The 16,623-nt window shown below is 42.9% G+C and overlaps 1 protein-coding gene across 5 annotated transcripts in view; it reads left to right on the plus strand.

Annotated features, from left to right (window-relative positions):
* Nucleotides 1-16,623, plus strand: part of ube3c (ubiquitin protein ligase E3C) — a 173,819-nt gene that overhangs the window by 113,473 nt on the left and 43,723 nt on the right. For all 5 annotated transcript variants that reach the window (XM_085987546.1, XM_085987548.1, XM_085987547.1 and 2 more), the window contains exon 20: nucleotides 14,371-14,583. In XM_085987546.1, coding sequence (XP_085843672.1) covers nucleotides 14,371-14,583 — 213 coding nt within the window. The remainder of the gene's footprint in view (nucleotides 1-14,370; nucleotides 14,584-16,623) is intronic.

Raw genomic sequence — 16,623 nt, forward strand, 5'->3', positions numbered from 1 at the left:
CCCAACAGATTCCTTGCACTTTAATATGTAGTACTGATTTGATAATCCTGTTCATACTGTAATCAGCATGGGAAAGAAGAGTGCCATAATTGTACAGACAGAGATAGATCAAAGACAAAACAGTAATACAAGTGCCAAACGTCATGACCCTTGGATCAGTAAGTGTCCTGTATACGTGAGAAAGACACAAAAAACCATATACATTTTCTTGGTGTGGTGGTATTCTTTAGTATATCGGAAAATGTAGGAAGAAAAGAGAATGCTCCAAGATGCAGGAAGCATGCATATTATGACAACGCTATGAAAGTAGAAGAAAACTGCATGTGGTAGGACTACAGAGCTTTGTTTGAACTGTTGATTAGGAGTGCTTAGATCAGTTTAAGGCCTATGCTTTTGGTGTTCAGCCTTCAGGTAGCCCTGTCGTAGCTTCACTATGTTGGGACTTCATTCTAAGGTATGCATGGTGCTGTCCCCATTGAACCAGGGTTGGTCTCCTGGCTTGTTGGTGATGAAGAAGCAAGGGATTTGTCATGAGATTACAAATGGTGCGGCACACAATTCTACAGCTGCTGCTGACCCACTGCGCTTCATAGATACCCAGTTTTGGGCTGCCAAATCTGTCCGTAGTCTGTCCCACCTAGCATTTAGTTGTGCCACAGTACACGATAGAGAATGTCTCCACTGTAGAAATTAGACTTTTGACTTCACAAGGACTGTGCAAAGGTACTCCTCCCAATGCTATCATGAGCAGGCTTCCTTCCAAGTGTTCAATGTGAAAGAGTACTGATTTGTCAGTAGGGAGATGGCTTTCCTTGGCCACTGTTTATCCATTGGGTTTGGCATTGTGATTGGGAGCACTTGGGAGTGAACTTTGGGCTGGCAAGGTTGAGATGGAGTTTGGGCAGTTTCTGCTGTACTTTTTTATTCGTTCCTGGGATGTGGGCGTTGCTGGCAAGGCCAGCATTTATTGTCCATCCCTAATTGCCCTGCAGAAAGTGGGGGTGAGCCACTTTCTTGAACTGCTGCAGTCCATGAGATTAAGATACTCCCACAGTACTGTTAGGGAGGGAGTTCCAGGATTTTGACCAAGCGACGATGAAGGAACGGCGATATATTTCCAAGTCAGAATGGCGTGAGACTTGGGAGGGGAACTTGGAAGGTGTTCCCATGCGTCTGCTGCCCTTGTCCTTCTAGGTGGTAGAGGTCGCAGGTTTGGAAAGTGCTGTTGAAGAAATCTTGGCAACTTGCTGCAGTGCACCTTGTTTAAGGCGGTGGATGGTGTGCCAATCAAGTGTGCTGCTTTGTCCTGGATGGTGTCGTGCTTCTGGAGTGTTGTCAAAGCTGCACTCATCCAAGCAAGTGGGGAAGTATTCCATCACACTCCTAACTTGTGCCTTTATAGATGGTGAAAACCCTTGGGTATTCAGGAGGCGAGACACTCGCCGCAGATTACCCAGCCTCTGACCTGCTCTTGTAGTCACGGTATGTGGGTGGCTGATTCAGTTAAGTTTCTGGTTAATGGTGACCCCCCCAGGATGTTGATGGTGGTGGATTTAGCGATGGTAATGCCTCTGAATGTCGGTGCTGCGCCCAGTCGCAAAGCCATTTGCGCCTCCATTAGTGCCCTCAATGGGAGGCACAAAGGCATCCAATTTCGCCCCCTAAGAGAGTAACAAAGAAACACGGGGGGGAGAAAAGCTCCAGGCTGAGAAAGAACATGCACAGTAGGCGGGAGTTGGATAGTCATTGCCTGGCACTTATGCGGTGTGACTCATTTGCCCAAGCCTGAATGTCGTCCAGGTCTTGCAGCATGCGGGCATGGACTGCTTCATTATCTGAGGAGTTGCAAATGGGACGGAACACTATGCAATCATCAGCGAACATCCCCACTTCCGACCTTATGATGGAGGGATGGTCATTGATCAAGCAGCTGAAGATGGTTAGGCCTAGGACACTGCCCTGAGGAACTCCTGCAGCGATGTCCTGGGGCTGAGATGATTGGCCTCCAACAACCACCTTCCAACAACCACCTTCCTTTGTGCTGGGTATGACTCTAGCCAGTGAAGAGTTTTCCCCCTGATGCTTATGAAGTACTTTACACGTTCTAGACAGCAATCCTTTGAGGGTGTGGAGTCTTCGCCACTATTACTGATGCGAGGGTCTTGGAATATTATTCACAGATAATTTAAGAGGTTTGGGGAGTGGACCTAACAGGAACAACTACAATATTGTCCTCTCATGTCTCTAACTCCTGCCTATTGTGCATGTTCTTTCTCTCAGCCTGTAGCTTATTTCCTCCTGTGTTTCTATGTTACTCTCTTCAGGGGCGAAATTGGGTGCCTTTGCGCCTCCTGTTGGGAGCGCTAGCAGGGGTGCAAATGGCTTTGTGACTGGGCACGGCGCCGACATCGACTCCCGCCATAAATCGGCAGGAGTTTTGCGGTGGTGCTATGGCGTCACGCCCCAATCGCCTACGCCCGGAGATTGTGACGTCATCGCCGTGTACATCGCCCCGGACCCGAAATTGACTACCGCCCCCTGCAGCAGCGCTGGTCAAAAACACCGACAGCTGCAGGAGGCGTGCATCAGGTGGCCGTTGCTTCAGGGGCAATGATTAAAGGCGAGGTGGCCGAGGCAAGTGTAAAAAAAAAACTTACCACCTTAGTTTTTTCTGCGGGTTCGTTCCCGCGATCGATCAGCCTGGCACTCTACACGAGTGCCGGGCTGATCACACGGGATCGCGGCTGCTTTGGTGGTCTAGGTAGGTACTTTTTATATTGCAGAGACTGCAGCGATGGCCCTCCATTTAAGGGAGGGAAGGAGCCTTTGAACGTGGCAGTGCTGCGCGGCCCAGTGTGCAGCGCTGCTGAAGTCTCCATCCCGCCTGCTGCTGATTGTGCTCCAAGAACAAAGTGGAGCACTTGATTTAGCGCTTTTTTAAAAAAAGTTTAGAAACATTAGCACCTAGCGCTAATTTTCTCAACTTTTAAAAGTTAGCGCCCCAAAGGGGCTATAATGAATTTTTCCCCCTTACTGTCTGTTACTCAACTTGTCCCCGTGTCTCAGTTACTCTTCCTTCATCTCCATTGGTGCCCCTGTTTTTCTTCATTATTCTCTATGTTCCTGGTGCTTTCTGTTACTCCAGCAATCTTTTGACAAGTGTCCTTTTTCTCCAATGAACTCCAGTAATCTCTCATGAAGGGACCAGAGCTGTGGGAACTAGGGCCAGAGCCATGACACTGTAAAGAGCTGCAAGAGGAGTAGGAGAGTGGGCAGTGGTCAGACTGGCAGCAATTCCAGAATCACGAGAGAGTAGAGCAGCCAGAAGATGGCACCAGGGGAGGAGGTAGCACGAATAGCTAAATCACAAAATTGACCACATATAATTTTGGAAAGTAATTTGTGGACCCCAGGTTTGTATTAATAACAAGCCGACTCCTAATGCCTGGCAAGATCCTTGGTAGCACAAACAATCGGGCAGTAGGATGGGCAATAAATGCATCACTATTCTCTCTTGTGATGTCATGAAACAGTGACATCACTACTCTGCGCATGATCTAGCAAAAATAGCCAATCTAAATAGGTCTGAACAGTGCAACCAGTTTACAAGGCAACCAGCTGTACATTAGAGAAGTAAATGTTGGTGAGTGGCACTTTTAATCTAGATTATAAAATCAAGTCCTGGTAAATCTGGATCCTGCAACTTTCTGCTTCAGATGCAAGATTGCTACCACCTGAACTATGCTGATTCTATTGAGAAAAATCTGATTGTATGAGAGTTGCTGCTGATACTGTTTTCTATAATCATTGGCTAAGGGATTGCAGACTTGTAAGGAAGAACCCAGTGGACATTATTCTTATTTATGGCAATACACATTGAAGTTCACTCAGGTCCTTTAGGGAAGGAAATCTGCCGTCCTTACCTGGCCTGACCTATATGTGACTCCAGACCCACAGCAATGTGGTTGACTCTTAACTGCCCTCTGAAATGGCCTAGCAAGCCACTCAGTTGTAACAAACCGCTACAAAAAACAATAATGAGAATGAAACCGGACAGAGCACCCGGCATCGACCTCTGCACCGGCTAGGGACACGGCAACGGCACACCCAGCCCAGTCGACCCTGCAATGTCCTCCTCGCCAACATCTTGGGACTTGTGCCAAAATTGGGAGAGCTGTCCCACAGACTAGTCAAGCAACAGCCTGACATAGTCATACTCCCAGAATCATACCTTTCAGACAATGTCCCGAACTCCTCCATCACCATCCCTGGGTATGTCATGTCCCACCGGCAGGACAGATCCACCAGGGGTGGCGGCACAGTGGTATACAGTCGGGATGGAGTGACCCTGGGAGTCCTCAACATTGACTCATGGCTTCAGGTCAAGCATGCGCAGGAAACCTCCTGCTGATTACCACCTATTGCCCTCCCTCAGCTGATGAATCAGTACTCCTCCATGTTGAACACCACTTGGAAGAAGCACCAAGAGTAGCAAGGACACAGAATATACTCTGGGTGGGGGACTTCAATGTCCATCACCAAGATTGGCTCGGTAGCACCAATACTGACTGAGCTGGCCGAGTCCTGAAGGACATAGCTGCCAGTCTGGGCCTGCGACAGGTGGTGAGAGAACCAACACGAGGGGAAAAACCTACTTGACCTCGTCCTTGCCAATCTAACTGTCGTAGATGCAACTGTCCATGACAGTATTGGTAGCAGTGACCACCGCACAGTCATTGTGGAGACGAAGTCCCGTCTTCACACTGAGGACACCCTTCATTGTGTTGTGTGGCACTACCACTGTGCTAAATGGGAATCGATTCAGAACAGATCTAGCAGCTCAAAACTGGGCACCCATGAGGCGCTGTGAGCCAGCAGCAGAATTGTATTCTACCACAATCTGTAACCTCATGGCCCAGCATATCCCTCACTCTACCATTACCATCAAGCCAGGGGACCAATCCTGGCTCAATAAGGAGTGTAGAGGAGCAGCGCCAGGAGTACCTAAAAATGAGGTGCCAACCTGGGGAAGCTGCAACACAGGACTACATAAATGCTAAAAAGCGGAAGCATCATGCTATAGACAGGGCTAAGCGATCCCACAATCAACAGATCAAATCAAAGCTCTGCAGTCCTGACACATCCAGTCGTGAATGGTGGTGGATTATTAAACAACTAACGGAAGGAGGAAGCTCCATGAATATCCCCATCCTCAATGATGGTGGAGTCCAGCACGTGAGTGCAAAAGACAAGGCTGAAGCGTTTGCAGCCATCTTCAGCCAGAAGTGCCGAGTGGATGATCCATATCGGCCTACTCCTGAGGTCCCGACCATCACAGAAGTCAGTCTTCAGCCAATTCGATTCACTTCACGTGATATCAAGGAACGGCTGAGCGCACTGGATACAGCAAAGGCTATGGGCCCTGACAACATTGTGCTGAAGACCTGTGCTCCAGAACTAGCTGCGCCTCTAGCCAAGCTGTTCCAGTACAGCTACATCACTGGCATCTATCCGACAATGTGGAAAACTACCCAGGTATGTCCTATCCACAAAAAACAAGACAAGACTAATCCAATCCGGCCAATTACCACCCCATCAGTCTACTCTCAATCATCAGCAAAGTGATGGAAGCTGTCATTGACACTGCTATCAAGCGGCACTTGCTCACCAATAACCTGCTCACTGATGCCCAGTTTGGGTTCCGCCAAGACCACTCGGCTCCCGGCCTCATTACAGCCTTGGTCCAAACATGGACAAAGGAGCTGAATTCCAGAGGTGAGGTGAGTGTGACTGCCCTTGACATCAAGGCAGCATTTGACCGAGTGTGGCATCAAGGAGCTCTCTTAAAACTGAAGTCAATGGGAATCTGGGGGATAACTCTCTCCACTGGCTGAAGTCATACCTAGCACAAAGGAAGATGGTTGTGGTGATTGAAGGTCAATCATCACAGCCCCAGGACATCGCTGCAGGAGGTCATCAGGGCAGTGTCCTAGGCCCAACCATCTTCAGCTGCTTCATCAATGACCTTCCCTCCAACATAAGGTCAGAAATAGGGATGTTCGTTGATGACTGCAGTGTTCAGTGCCATTCACAACTCTTCAGATAATGAAGCAGTCCATGCCCGCATGCAACAAGACCTGGACGATGTTCAGGCTTGGGCTGATAAGTGGCAGGTAACATTCGCGCCACAGAAGTGCCAGGCAATGACTATCTCCAACAAGCGAGAGTCTAACCAACCGCCCCTTGGCATTCAACGGCATTACCATCGCCAAATCCCCCACCATCAACATCCTGGGGGGTCACCGTTGACCAGAAACTTAACTGGGCCAGCCACATAAACACTGTGGCAACAAGAGCAGGTCAGAGGCTGGGTATTCTGCGGCGAGTGTCTCACCACCTGACTCCCCAAAGGCTTGCCACCATCTACAAGGCACAAGTAAGGAGTGTGATGGAATACTCTCCACTTGCCTGGATGAGTGCAGCTTCAACAACACAAGAAACTCAACACCAATCCAGGACAAAACAGTCCACTTGATTGTCACCCCATCCACCACATTAAACATTCACTCCCTCCACCACTGGCATACCGTGGCTGCAGTGTGTACCATCTACAAGATGCACTGCAGCAACTCGCCAAGGCTCCTTCGGCAGCACCTCCCGAACCCGCGACCTCTTCCAACTCGAAGGACAAGGGCAGCAGCTGCATTGGAACACCACCACCTCCAGGTTCCCCTCTTAAGTTTCAGATCACAGGTCACACACACATTATCCAAAGGGTCTTCGGAGTTGTAAGGCATTTTATTAAGGAGCGGCAGTTTAAGTTAAGTACAACACTCAATCAAGATAGACATACGACTGACAAGCAGCTGGTATCGGTCCCGATCGGGCAGATGGCTGGCGTGCACGAACAGCTCTTCCCTTCACCGTCTATGCTAAAAGCTCTTTTGATATCTCTTTTACTCTCTTTTTAGGGGTGGGCCAAGGGTAGATTATCAAAGATACAGTCAACAACCTTTCTAGCACACAAATAGCAGACAGCTAGTCTGGAAACAAGGTCACCGCCACGGTGTAGAATGTTATAACATCCACAGGGTAACGAGAACATAAGCAAATTCTAAGCGTCTATCCAATTATTCTAACGCCAGTCTGAAGAGACTTTTTTGTCTCCAGTTATTTCTTCCAATTCACGATTTCTTACACCTCCAAGTCACACACCAGCCTGACTTAAAAGTATATTGCCGTTCCTTCATCGTCGCTGGTTCAAAATCCTGGAGCACCCTTCCTAACAGCATTGTGGGAGTAACTTCACCACATGGACTGCAGCGGTTCAAGAAGGTGGCTCACCACCACCTTCTCGAGGGCAATTAGGGATGGGCAATAAATGCTGGCCTTGCCAGCGACGCCCTCATCCCATAAACGAATAAAAAAAAAAAAAAGTACCAGCCGTGCAACAAAATACATTTTATAGTTTCCTTATGTTATGGTAGCAGTAGCCGTTGTGCGTATTTGTAGTGCAAGTTAATGGGTCTGACACAGATAGTATTATTGTGGTTTGGAGGCACCCGACCGCGGGAAGCCTCCAACCGCAAATTCAGGCCCGTTATGTTATTAGCAGAAAGAAGAGAATAAGGTTCAAAGCCTTATTTAGGATTTGAAACTTTAAAACTACATTAGACTGCTGAACAAATCTTGGGTTACTGACCATGAGACAACCATGACAGACCAGTACAAAAGTGCTTTCATTATAAACAGGAAAATTCCCCGCGTAGCGGGTTTCTTGAAATGTGTTTCTGCAGCGAGTTGTCAAGCAGAGACCAGATGCTTCCCCACAGGGCGTGAAAGAAAAAAATCCCCTACCGCCAGCTGGCATCTTAGAAACCTAAAAACACAGCTACACACCAGCCACTTGTCCAAAGAAACTGCATGCATAGTGGCCAAGAGAGTAATATAGCAAAAGCCACTGCACATACCGTGCTTTTACCAGGCGTAAGAGTTTCATGGGCATTCACTGGGCAAATAGCCCAAATCTCCGCCAATGAATGTCCATTTCCCAGGGATGGAGTGGATCTGTCGAAGATTCTTGACAGATCGCATGTCCCGGGTTTTCGCACAGCGCATGCGTAAATCTGGAACTTGCGCGGCACTTATGGCCGCGTATGCGGTCATAGGCCTGGGAAATTTGGCCATTATATTCTTGAAAATACTGCTGATATGGAAGCATTGCATCCTAATCCACTCAGAATCATTTCCCTTACTCTGATGAGCTGAACTGATTTCATGGGGTTTGAAAATCCTCTTCAATGGGGGAAAAATGTCAACATCCTGTAGTCAATTTGCTGCAGTCACATTTTCAGAACTTGCAGGGTTCAAAGCTGTGCTTGCCGCAATCTTGTTAGTGGGTCACCAATTGCAGAAAATCTTTTTTGATTTACTTGTAATCAATTGCTTTCTTTTGTTGAGAATTCCATCAGCATTCTATTCTGGTACAGTAAAGTCTCTGTATACTAGTCACAGAAATAAGAGCAATTTCCCATTAACAATTTCTAAATATTTCATTGCACACAGGTTTTAAATAACTGCTATATTAACGCAATTTTATGTTACATATGTATTCTAATTTTTTAATTCTTACCGTTCGTCTGATGTACATTGAATATAAAAATGTTTTTTTTCCAACGTTCCGTCTGCTTATTCTTTTGTCCTGGAACCTGTATTTGACTGAACAATTTATGGTATCCTGCACAAATAGGTTACCTTTCCTTTTAAAGCAAAATATTCATTTGGCAGCTGTATTATACTGTATGGCAAGTGTGTGTTGTGAAGGTGAGTGTTTATGCTAAGTATAGTTCCGATTGATGGCCAAAGAAAAATAGGCATTTTATTTCTTTATTGATTCTTGATGCCATCAATTACTATATCTATTTGGCAGCTTTTGATATTGTTCACATTTATTTTCCAGATAGCGCTACCATTTGCATTAATTGCACAACACTTACTTATATTAAAAAGGTTTCCTGCATAATTAATCCTTTTTAGCTCAATCATTTTGGCACAATTTTGGACAGTAAATATAACCATAAAACATAGATCCCTGAAATGTATCTCCTAGCTTTCCTTAATACTCTTGTTGCAGCTTCGTAACTGGAATATTAATAGGACTGGGTCAAAGAATTTGCATATTCAAAAAAAAAAAACATTTTGCATATTGCAAAGTAGATCAATTCACATTAGAAATTGATTAACAAATATAAAACCCTGGTGTTTAAGGTTACATGGTTAACCTAAAATACATTTTAAATTACATTTAAATGCACGTTCAAACTCGTGCACTGCATTTAAATTAGTTTGTAGTGCAGCCAAAGGCAAAAGTAGTGCTGCAAAAGTAACTATTCAAAATTAAAGTAAATTAGAATTTAGTTTTCTTGCCAATTATTATTTAAGTATGATAAAATAAATTTGCATTTTATATTATGATTTTGGACTATTGATTTGTCAGCCATGGCTCAGTGGATAGCACTCTCGCCTCTTGAGTCAGAAGGTTGTGGGTTCAAGTCCCACTCCAGAGACTTGAGCACAGAACGCTAGGCTGACACTCCAGTGCAGTACTGAGGGAGGTGCCGTCTTTTGGATGAGATGTTAAACAGAGTGGATGCAAAAGATTCCAAGTCACTATTTCGAACAAGCGCAGGTGAGTTATCCCCGGTGCCCTGGCCAATATTTATATCTCACACACGCATTATTTGGTCATTGTCACATTGCTGTTTGTGGGAGCTTGCTGTGTTCAAATTGGCTGCTGCGTTTCCTACATTACAACAGTGACTACTCTTCAAAAGTACTTCATTGGCTGTGAAGTATTTTGGGACGTCCTGAGGTGGTGAAAGGCGCTAATTAAATGCAAGTCTTTTTATGAAGAGCTCGAAGATTGGATGAAGTGACATGAGAAATGAATGAATTTGATCTTTTTTATTAAAAAGACTGAGGAACATAGCTATTAAGTTATGAATTTGTGTCTGCCATAGATATCTTTTCAGGTTCAGTGACAACAGTTACTCCCATAAGTGGTCGGGAGATCTTTTATGGGAGTTGACCATTACTGCCCTATATATACTTGTACAATAGCATAACCTGGGGATATAGCATCCTGTTGTGATCTGTGACATTCATGTCTATTGCACATGTATCTCCAATTTCTCTGACAGTTTGCATTAGCATTAAATGTAGTAAAGTTTGGTTCAACTTATCAACCTGCTTTATTCTACATTATGATGAGAATGTAGAGTAACGGTATAATCAGAGTTGCTTAGCTCAATCGGTATAACTTGTGTCTGATTAATAATATAACATAAAGAACACTTGTGCATCCCCACCTCATCATCTTTAACTTAAACACATAGGCCCAGATTTTGTGGGGCCGATGACTGCATACACACAACGTACGCCGTCGTAAGCCCTCAGAATGGCCCCGCAAGTTCCGGGTTTCTGCATGCGCGAAAACCCGGAACTTGCGTCCACATGCGCCCCAAAAACACTTTCGCTGGCCAGAGTTGGGCTATTTGCACAACTACTGCCCAGCAAATGCCCATGAAACCCTTGCTCCTGGTAAAAGCAGGTGTAAGGGCCTGCTTTTACCAGCAAATTAAAATGATTAAGACATACCAAAACATTTAAAGTTAGTTTAAGTAAACTTTGGCCCGGATTAAAATGCTTGACATTATTTTTCAAAAACTAAATTTTTATTTTAAATGCTTAATTAAAGAGACTTTTAATTTTGAACATGGGAATATTTATATTTATTAGAGTTGCGATAATTCATTTATTTGGGGATTTCTCGAGCTTACAGGGATTCCGTTCGTAAATGGAATCCCCATAAGCTTATGAGGAATCCCCCTTTCTAATTGGTTGACCTGGCTCACATGATCCCAGGGTCGCTTCTGAAGCGTCTGCGACCCTGGGATCCGTGGGCCTTTACGCAGGTGTATGCCTGCAGGCCCAGGACCCGAAGACTCTGAAGCCTGGGAGCCAGCAGGTACTTTCGTATTTTTTTTTTCAGGTCGAAGGCATACTCTGGAGGTACGCCTCTGACCGCAAGTTTCAGCCCCAATAATTTTTCTGCATTTTGTCCTACAGCCAAGGGCAGAACCTTTCTCCCTGCAGTCGCCTGTATTTTTTAACCTTCTACCCACACTGCTCTCTGATTAGCTTTTTGGTGTCTGGCTTTTTTAAATATAAAAGCCTGACTCTAGTGTCAGCCGTCAGCCAAAACTGACCACCCAAACCCCTCCCCCCTCCAGACCAGAGTCCAGCAGCCTCCTTTGACAGTGATCCATGCTGAATTCAAATGAATAGAATTGTCAGAGCACCAATGAGTGAGCGGTTGCTGGAATGTCAGATTATCTTTCCTCGTCGCCATGATGCTGGTTCATATATGCCACTTGAAGACTAATACATATCATTGCGGCTGAATAAGGAGTCCAAAAATAGCCCTATAGGCGAAGATTAATTTGAAAGATGTGTATGCTCAAGGAAAGAGTAATTAATTTGGGAGTCATACAAAAATGAGGATAACTAACATGAGTGTTGGAAGGAATACAAGTAGTCAAATTCTTTAGTTATGTAAATAGACTGAATGTTAAGGATTCGCTGGTCCTTTTTTAAGGGGAAAAGTGGGGTGGGGCATTTGATGGCGAATTGTTCAAATTGTGTTAAATTAATTGAAGCAAATTGGACAGATTCCAGATCGACTTAAATTGGCTGGGAACCCACAACATGTACAAAGAATAATAAAGCATGTGTCGGAAGGAAATTTAAAAAAATTAAGAATCTGCATGAGACCTATAGTTGAGATGCCCTCAATGTAGTGCAATCATTTTGAGAATGTAACTAATTTCACAGGCAATGGTAATTTATATTTGGGTTGTCGAAAGATATTTAATAAAGTTCTGCATGAGAGATGATTCGGCTCCCAAACTCATAGGTTAGATGGTTGGACTGAAAACTAGCTGGTAATAGAAAGCAAATAGTGATCCAAAGAACAGGTTCTTTCTGGGTACAGCGACTAGTGGAGCTTTGCAGGGGTCTGTTCTGAGTCTCTTTATTGTTTACACTATCCATAAGCAATATGGAAGGAAGTACTACTCGTCTAGCAATGTAGAAATTGCTGAAAATACCGAGAGGTGGAGGGATAATGAATGCATAGAACATTGATGGAATTGAAAGAGATGGGACCCAGTTTAGTGGATCAAGCAAGGAATGGCAGATGATTTTTGATGTAATGCACACTGAAACATTAATTACTTATACAATGAATGGTATCCATACACTGAAACATTAATTACTTATACAATGAATGGTATCCATAAGCAAAATGGAAAAGAATTTGGATACAATACTGATCACTCACTAAAAGTATCCAGTCAGTGTAATCAACAAGGTTAATCAAGGCTTTGAGATGTATCCCAGTACAACTAATTATAGGTTTAAAAAGAGCAATTTAACCATCTAAAGAGAGAACTTGTATTTACATAGAGCCTCTCGTGTTCTCTGGATGTCCAAAGTGCTTACAGCCAATTAATTATTTTTCAAGTCACAGTTTTGTAGGCAAACAAGATAGCTAATTTGCACACAGTAAGGTTCCATAAAAAGCAAGCAGTTATTTAGTGGCATTGGTTGGGGTAAATGCTAATCAGGATAGTGGGAAAACTCCCCTGCTCTTCAAATAGTGTCATGGGATCTTTTACACCCAGCTGGGCAGACAATCTGGGTCTTGGTTTAATGTCTCATTTGAAGGACAGCGTCAAATCTGAAAGACAGTGCCTCCGACAATGTGTCTCATTGTTGCACTAGTGCCGCTTAGATTATGTGCTGGAGTGGCACTTGAACCCATGACTTTCTGACGAGGCATTAGTGCTACGACTGAGCCATGGTTGACACTTATGATTAGTAAAGCCACTCTACTTTTTAAGAACACAATATTTTGGCATTCTACATTTAAACGGATGTGGATATAAAGATGGACTCGAGCAAATCGAATATATTTTCAGGACTCTTGGCATGTTGCTTTAATTCAGTTTAAGTGACTACTGTGAGTTAAAGACTGGATTTAAAATAATTAAGGAATTGATACTTTGTGAATGCTTGTGTTATATTTGTGCCATATGAAAAAGCTCAAATAATGCTGGAGCAAAGTGTAAATTTAAAATTAAGCATTAAATTGGCTCAAACCTATTTTACAAACGTGCAGCAACTTATTTGTGTTTGTTTTTTTTAAATTTAAGCATAAAGCATTAAAAATCATTCAATTTTCTCATTGTTAATGTGCCATCTAGATAATGGGTAACATTATTCCATAAATACAAAGTTCTCTCTAACTCTTCTCCACACCTCCCATTCTGATTGTTGACTGATGCACCTGCATTTCTGGCTTCTGTATTGTGCAACACACCTTGCACTACATTTTGCTTAATAGATTATCCCTTCTGCCATTGACCTATCTGTATATATTTGCCTTTATATAAGAGTATATAAAATATACAGCACAGAAGCAGGCCATATGCCCAACCAGTCCATGCTGGCATTTATGCTCCACTCGAGTCTCCTATCTTTCTGCATCTAAATCTATCAGCATAACCCTCTATTCCCTTCTCCCTCATGCTTGTCCAGCTTCCCCTTAAATGCATCTATACTATTCGCTTCAACCACTCCCTGTGGTAACGAGTTCCACATTCTCACCACTCTCTGGGTAAAGAAGTTTCTTCTAAATTCCCTATTTATTTCTTGGTGACTGTCTTATATTGATGGCCTCTCATTATGCTCTTCCCCTCAAGTGGATACATTCTCTATCTACGCTGTCAAAACCTTTCTTGATTTTAAAGACCTCTATTAGGTCACCCCTCAGCCTTCTCTTTTCAAGAGACCCAGCCTGTTCATCTTTTCAGATAGGTATACCCTCGCATTTCTGGTATTATCCTTGTAAATCTTTTTTGAATCCTCTCCAGTGCCTTTATACTTGCCTTTGTGTCACAATTTAATTTTTTTGATGCTCTCAATGATTGTCTCTGTCAGCACAATATATGTGGGAATTACTGAGTATAGCTTGCTTGCTTTTTATATTTTAATCCGCTGATTTTTAAGTGGTAAAACTTATACTGTAAAATTGAAGAAATTGTTGGATTTTCTTAAGTAACATTGTCATATAAAGCTTAGCTTTAATTTCTGTCTTTGCTAATGACCCTTGATGTTTGTCTGTGGTATGGTGTGTACTCCAGTAAGTCAGATGATTGAGAGTAGAAACTGGAGTTATTTCCGCTGCTCCTACTGAAAAATCAAAAAAATGCTGATTGTTGCCTAATCCTCTTGTTTTGTTTATTGCAGGCCCTATATGAAAACATGTTGGTAGAGCTTCCTTTCGCCAGCTTCTTTCTGTCCAAGCTCTTGGGCACCAGTGCAGATGTTGACATTCATCACCTTGCCTCCTTGGATCCTGAAATGTACAAAAACCTGCTCTTCCTAAAGAGCTATGAAGATGATGTTGAGGAACTTGGACTCAATTTCACAGTGGTAAACAATGAGCTTGGAGAGGCACAGGTTGGTCCTGCAAATGTTCTGAATCACAGTTAATAATTAATGAAATGATTTGATTGCAGGACAGATTAAACAGATAGAGCACACTTGTGGCAGTGATCTTTGTGCAATTCTTTGACGGAGATATAGTTTTATTGACCATTTCAACAGTATGAGGTGTGAATGAAAGGTTGTATGTCCGGCCTGGTGTAACTGTGTACAAAACGTGATAATTAACTCTTTCTCCATTATTTTTCTAGTTTTTAATCAGTGTCCTTTTCCACTGTCCTAAAGGATGGTAATTTGGACCCCAGCCATGTTATTTAAAGTTAGGCAGTGTTTCCTCAGTGTGGTTGTAACCTGTTTATTACCATACCTGTGCTTAGTTTTACTTATGTTATTAACCTCTCTATGTATGTTTTATGAAGTAATTTTAACTTTATATTTGAATTAGAATTTGAGCACAAAATGATAGTTGTGTACACTGGTTTTAATCAATCATTGGTTAGCATAAAGCAAACTTCAGTAACCTAGAAGAGCTCTTGAATCGAGAATAAAACAAGTGATTTCAACATTGTAACATCGACATTTGGTCTTTTTTCCCCCTTAGCTTTAAATAAGATCATTATTTTGCTGGTGCAGTCCTAAAATCAGTAGTAAAAATTGCTAACCTTTCAACTAATTTCCACAGGCTATGTTTTACACAGCAAATCAAGGCTTTAGTGTTTGAATAGAACTGCTGTAATTACTATGGCACTGACCTTTGACATTTGCAATTTGTAATTCAGAATGCATGATTGAAATGTGTTGAGCAAAGGATATTATTGTCAAATATTTTCTTCAAGATTGCTGTATAAACATGCCTGTTTCATTTAACTGGGAGGAAAAACTGAGATTCCTAAAACAAACTTATATGGATAGATTTTAAATTGAAATTAACTCAAGCGACTGAATGCTGTTCAGAATTTTCTTTAATCGGTGTACATAGTACAGTTGCTGTAGCCCTGTAATAATAGGTCTTTTTAAACTTGTACTTTAATGCAAAAACGTAACCTCCCTTGCCAAACTTGTTCTTGTGTAGCAACTGCACAAAGGCGATAAAAAACGCCATCTTAACAAAAAGATAATTATTTCCTTACTTTAAAAAAAAAAGTGTTCTTCCAAACCAACTGAAAATCCCTGGAAAAGTTATATATTTTAGACCAGAAGAGTATGAGCTATTCCTGCACTACACGGCCATTAGTATTTTAAATCCGCTGTTCACTTATCTGCCTAACCTCATTTTTAAAAAAAACACTGCAGTATTTGAATGGATCACGCAATGGCAATGTCTCCCCATTGTGCACCTCTGCAAAGCTCCTCTGGCCGCGTAGGGCTGCATTTGGTGACTCCTGCACTCGTTAGTCTCAACCAGCTATAAATGTAATACACACAGGTGAGCACCATTTTTTTCTGACATTACAGCAGTTTGCTGTTGGCCCATATAGATTTTCACCTGAATTGTTAACGTGTACTGATTGCAAATTAAAGCCACCCTATATGGTATTTATTTTTACTTTTGTAATTTGGCTTCAGTATTGTCTTTTGGGGATCCGCAATTCAGGTTTTCCAAAAATAACGAGTCTATCACACTGTTGCACAGTTCTTTTTAAGTTAACCCTGTGTGATAGGCACTTGCCTCTTCACTTCCAAATAAAAGATGCAAATGAACTTTCTCCACTATTGAACTGATCATTTTAGTGACAGCAGAAGGGATAACTGATGCAAACTCCAACAACCAGACAGTTATAGACAGACCCTTTTCCCTTCCCAATTTGACCATCGGAAACAATCCACTAGATTGTTGGGAATGGACAATTTAGAATATATAATCTTACTCTGGATCTGTCCATTTAGCTGCCACTTGCCATGGGAAACACATTGTGTCAGAGACAGTGTAAGTTTATGTGTGGGACATAGTTAGAACACCTAACCAGACAGAATCATGGACCTTTACAGCACAGAAGCTCACCTTGTCTGTGCCAGCTCGTAGTGAGAAATCCAAAACTCATTCCACTGCCCTAC

Source organism: Somniosus microcephalus, chromosome 5 (genome assembly GCF_052327205.1).
Source record: "Somniosus microcephalus isolate GS21.2 chromosome 5, FLI_Smic_1.0, whole genome shotgun sequence".
In the NCBI taxonomy this organism is placed as follows: Eukaryota; Metazoa; Chordata; class Chondrichthyes; order Squaliformes; family Somniosidae; genus Somniosus; species Somniosus microcephalus.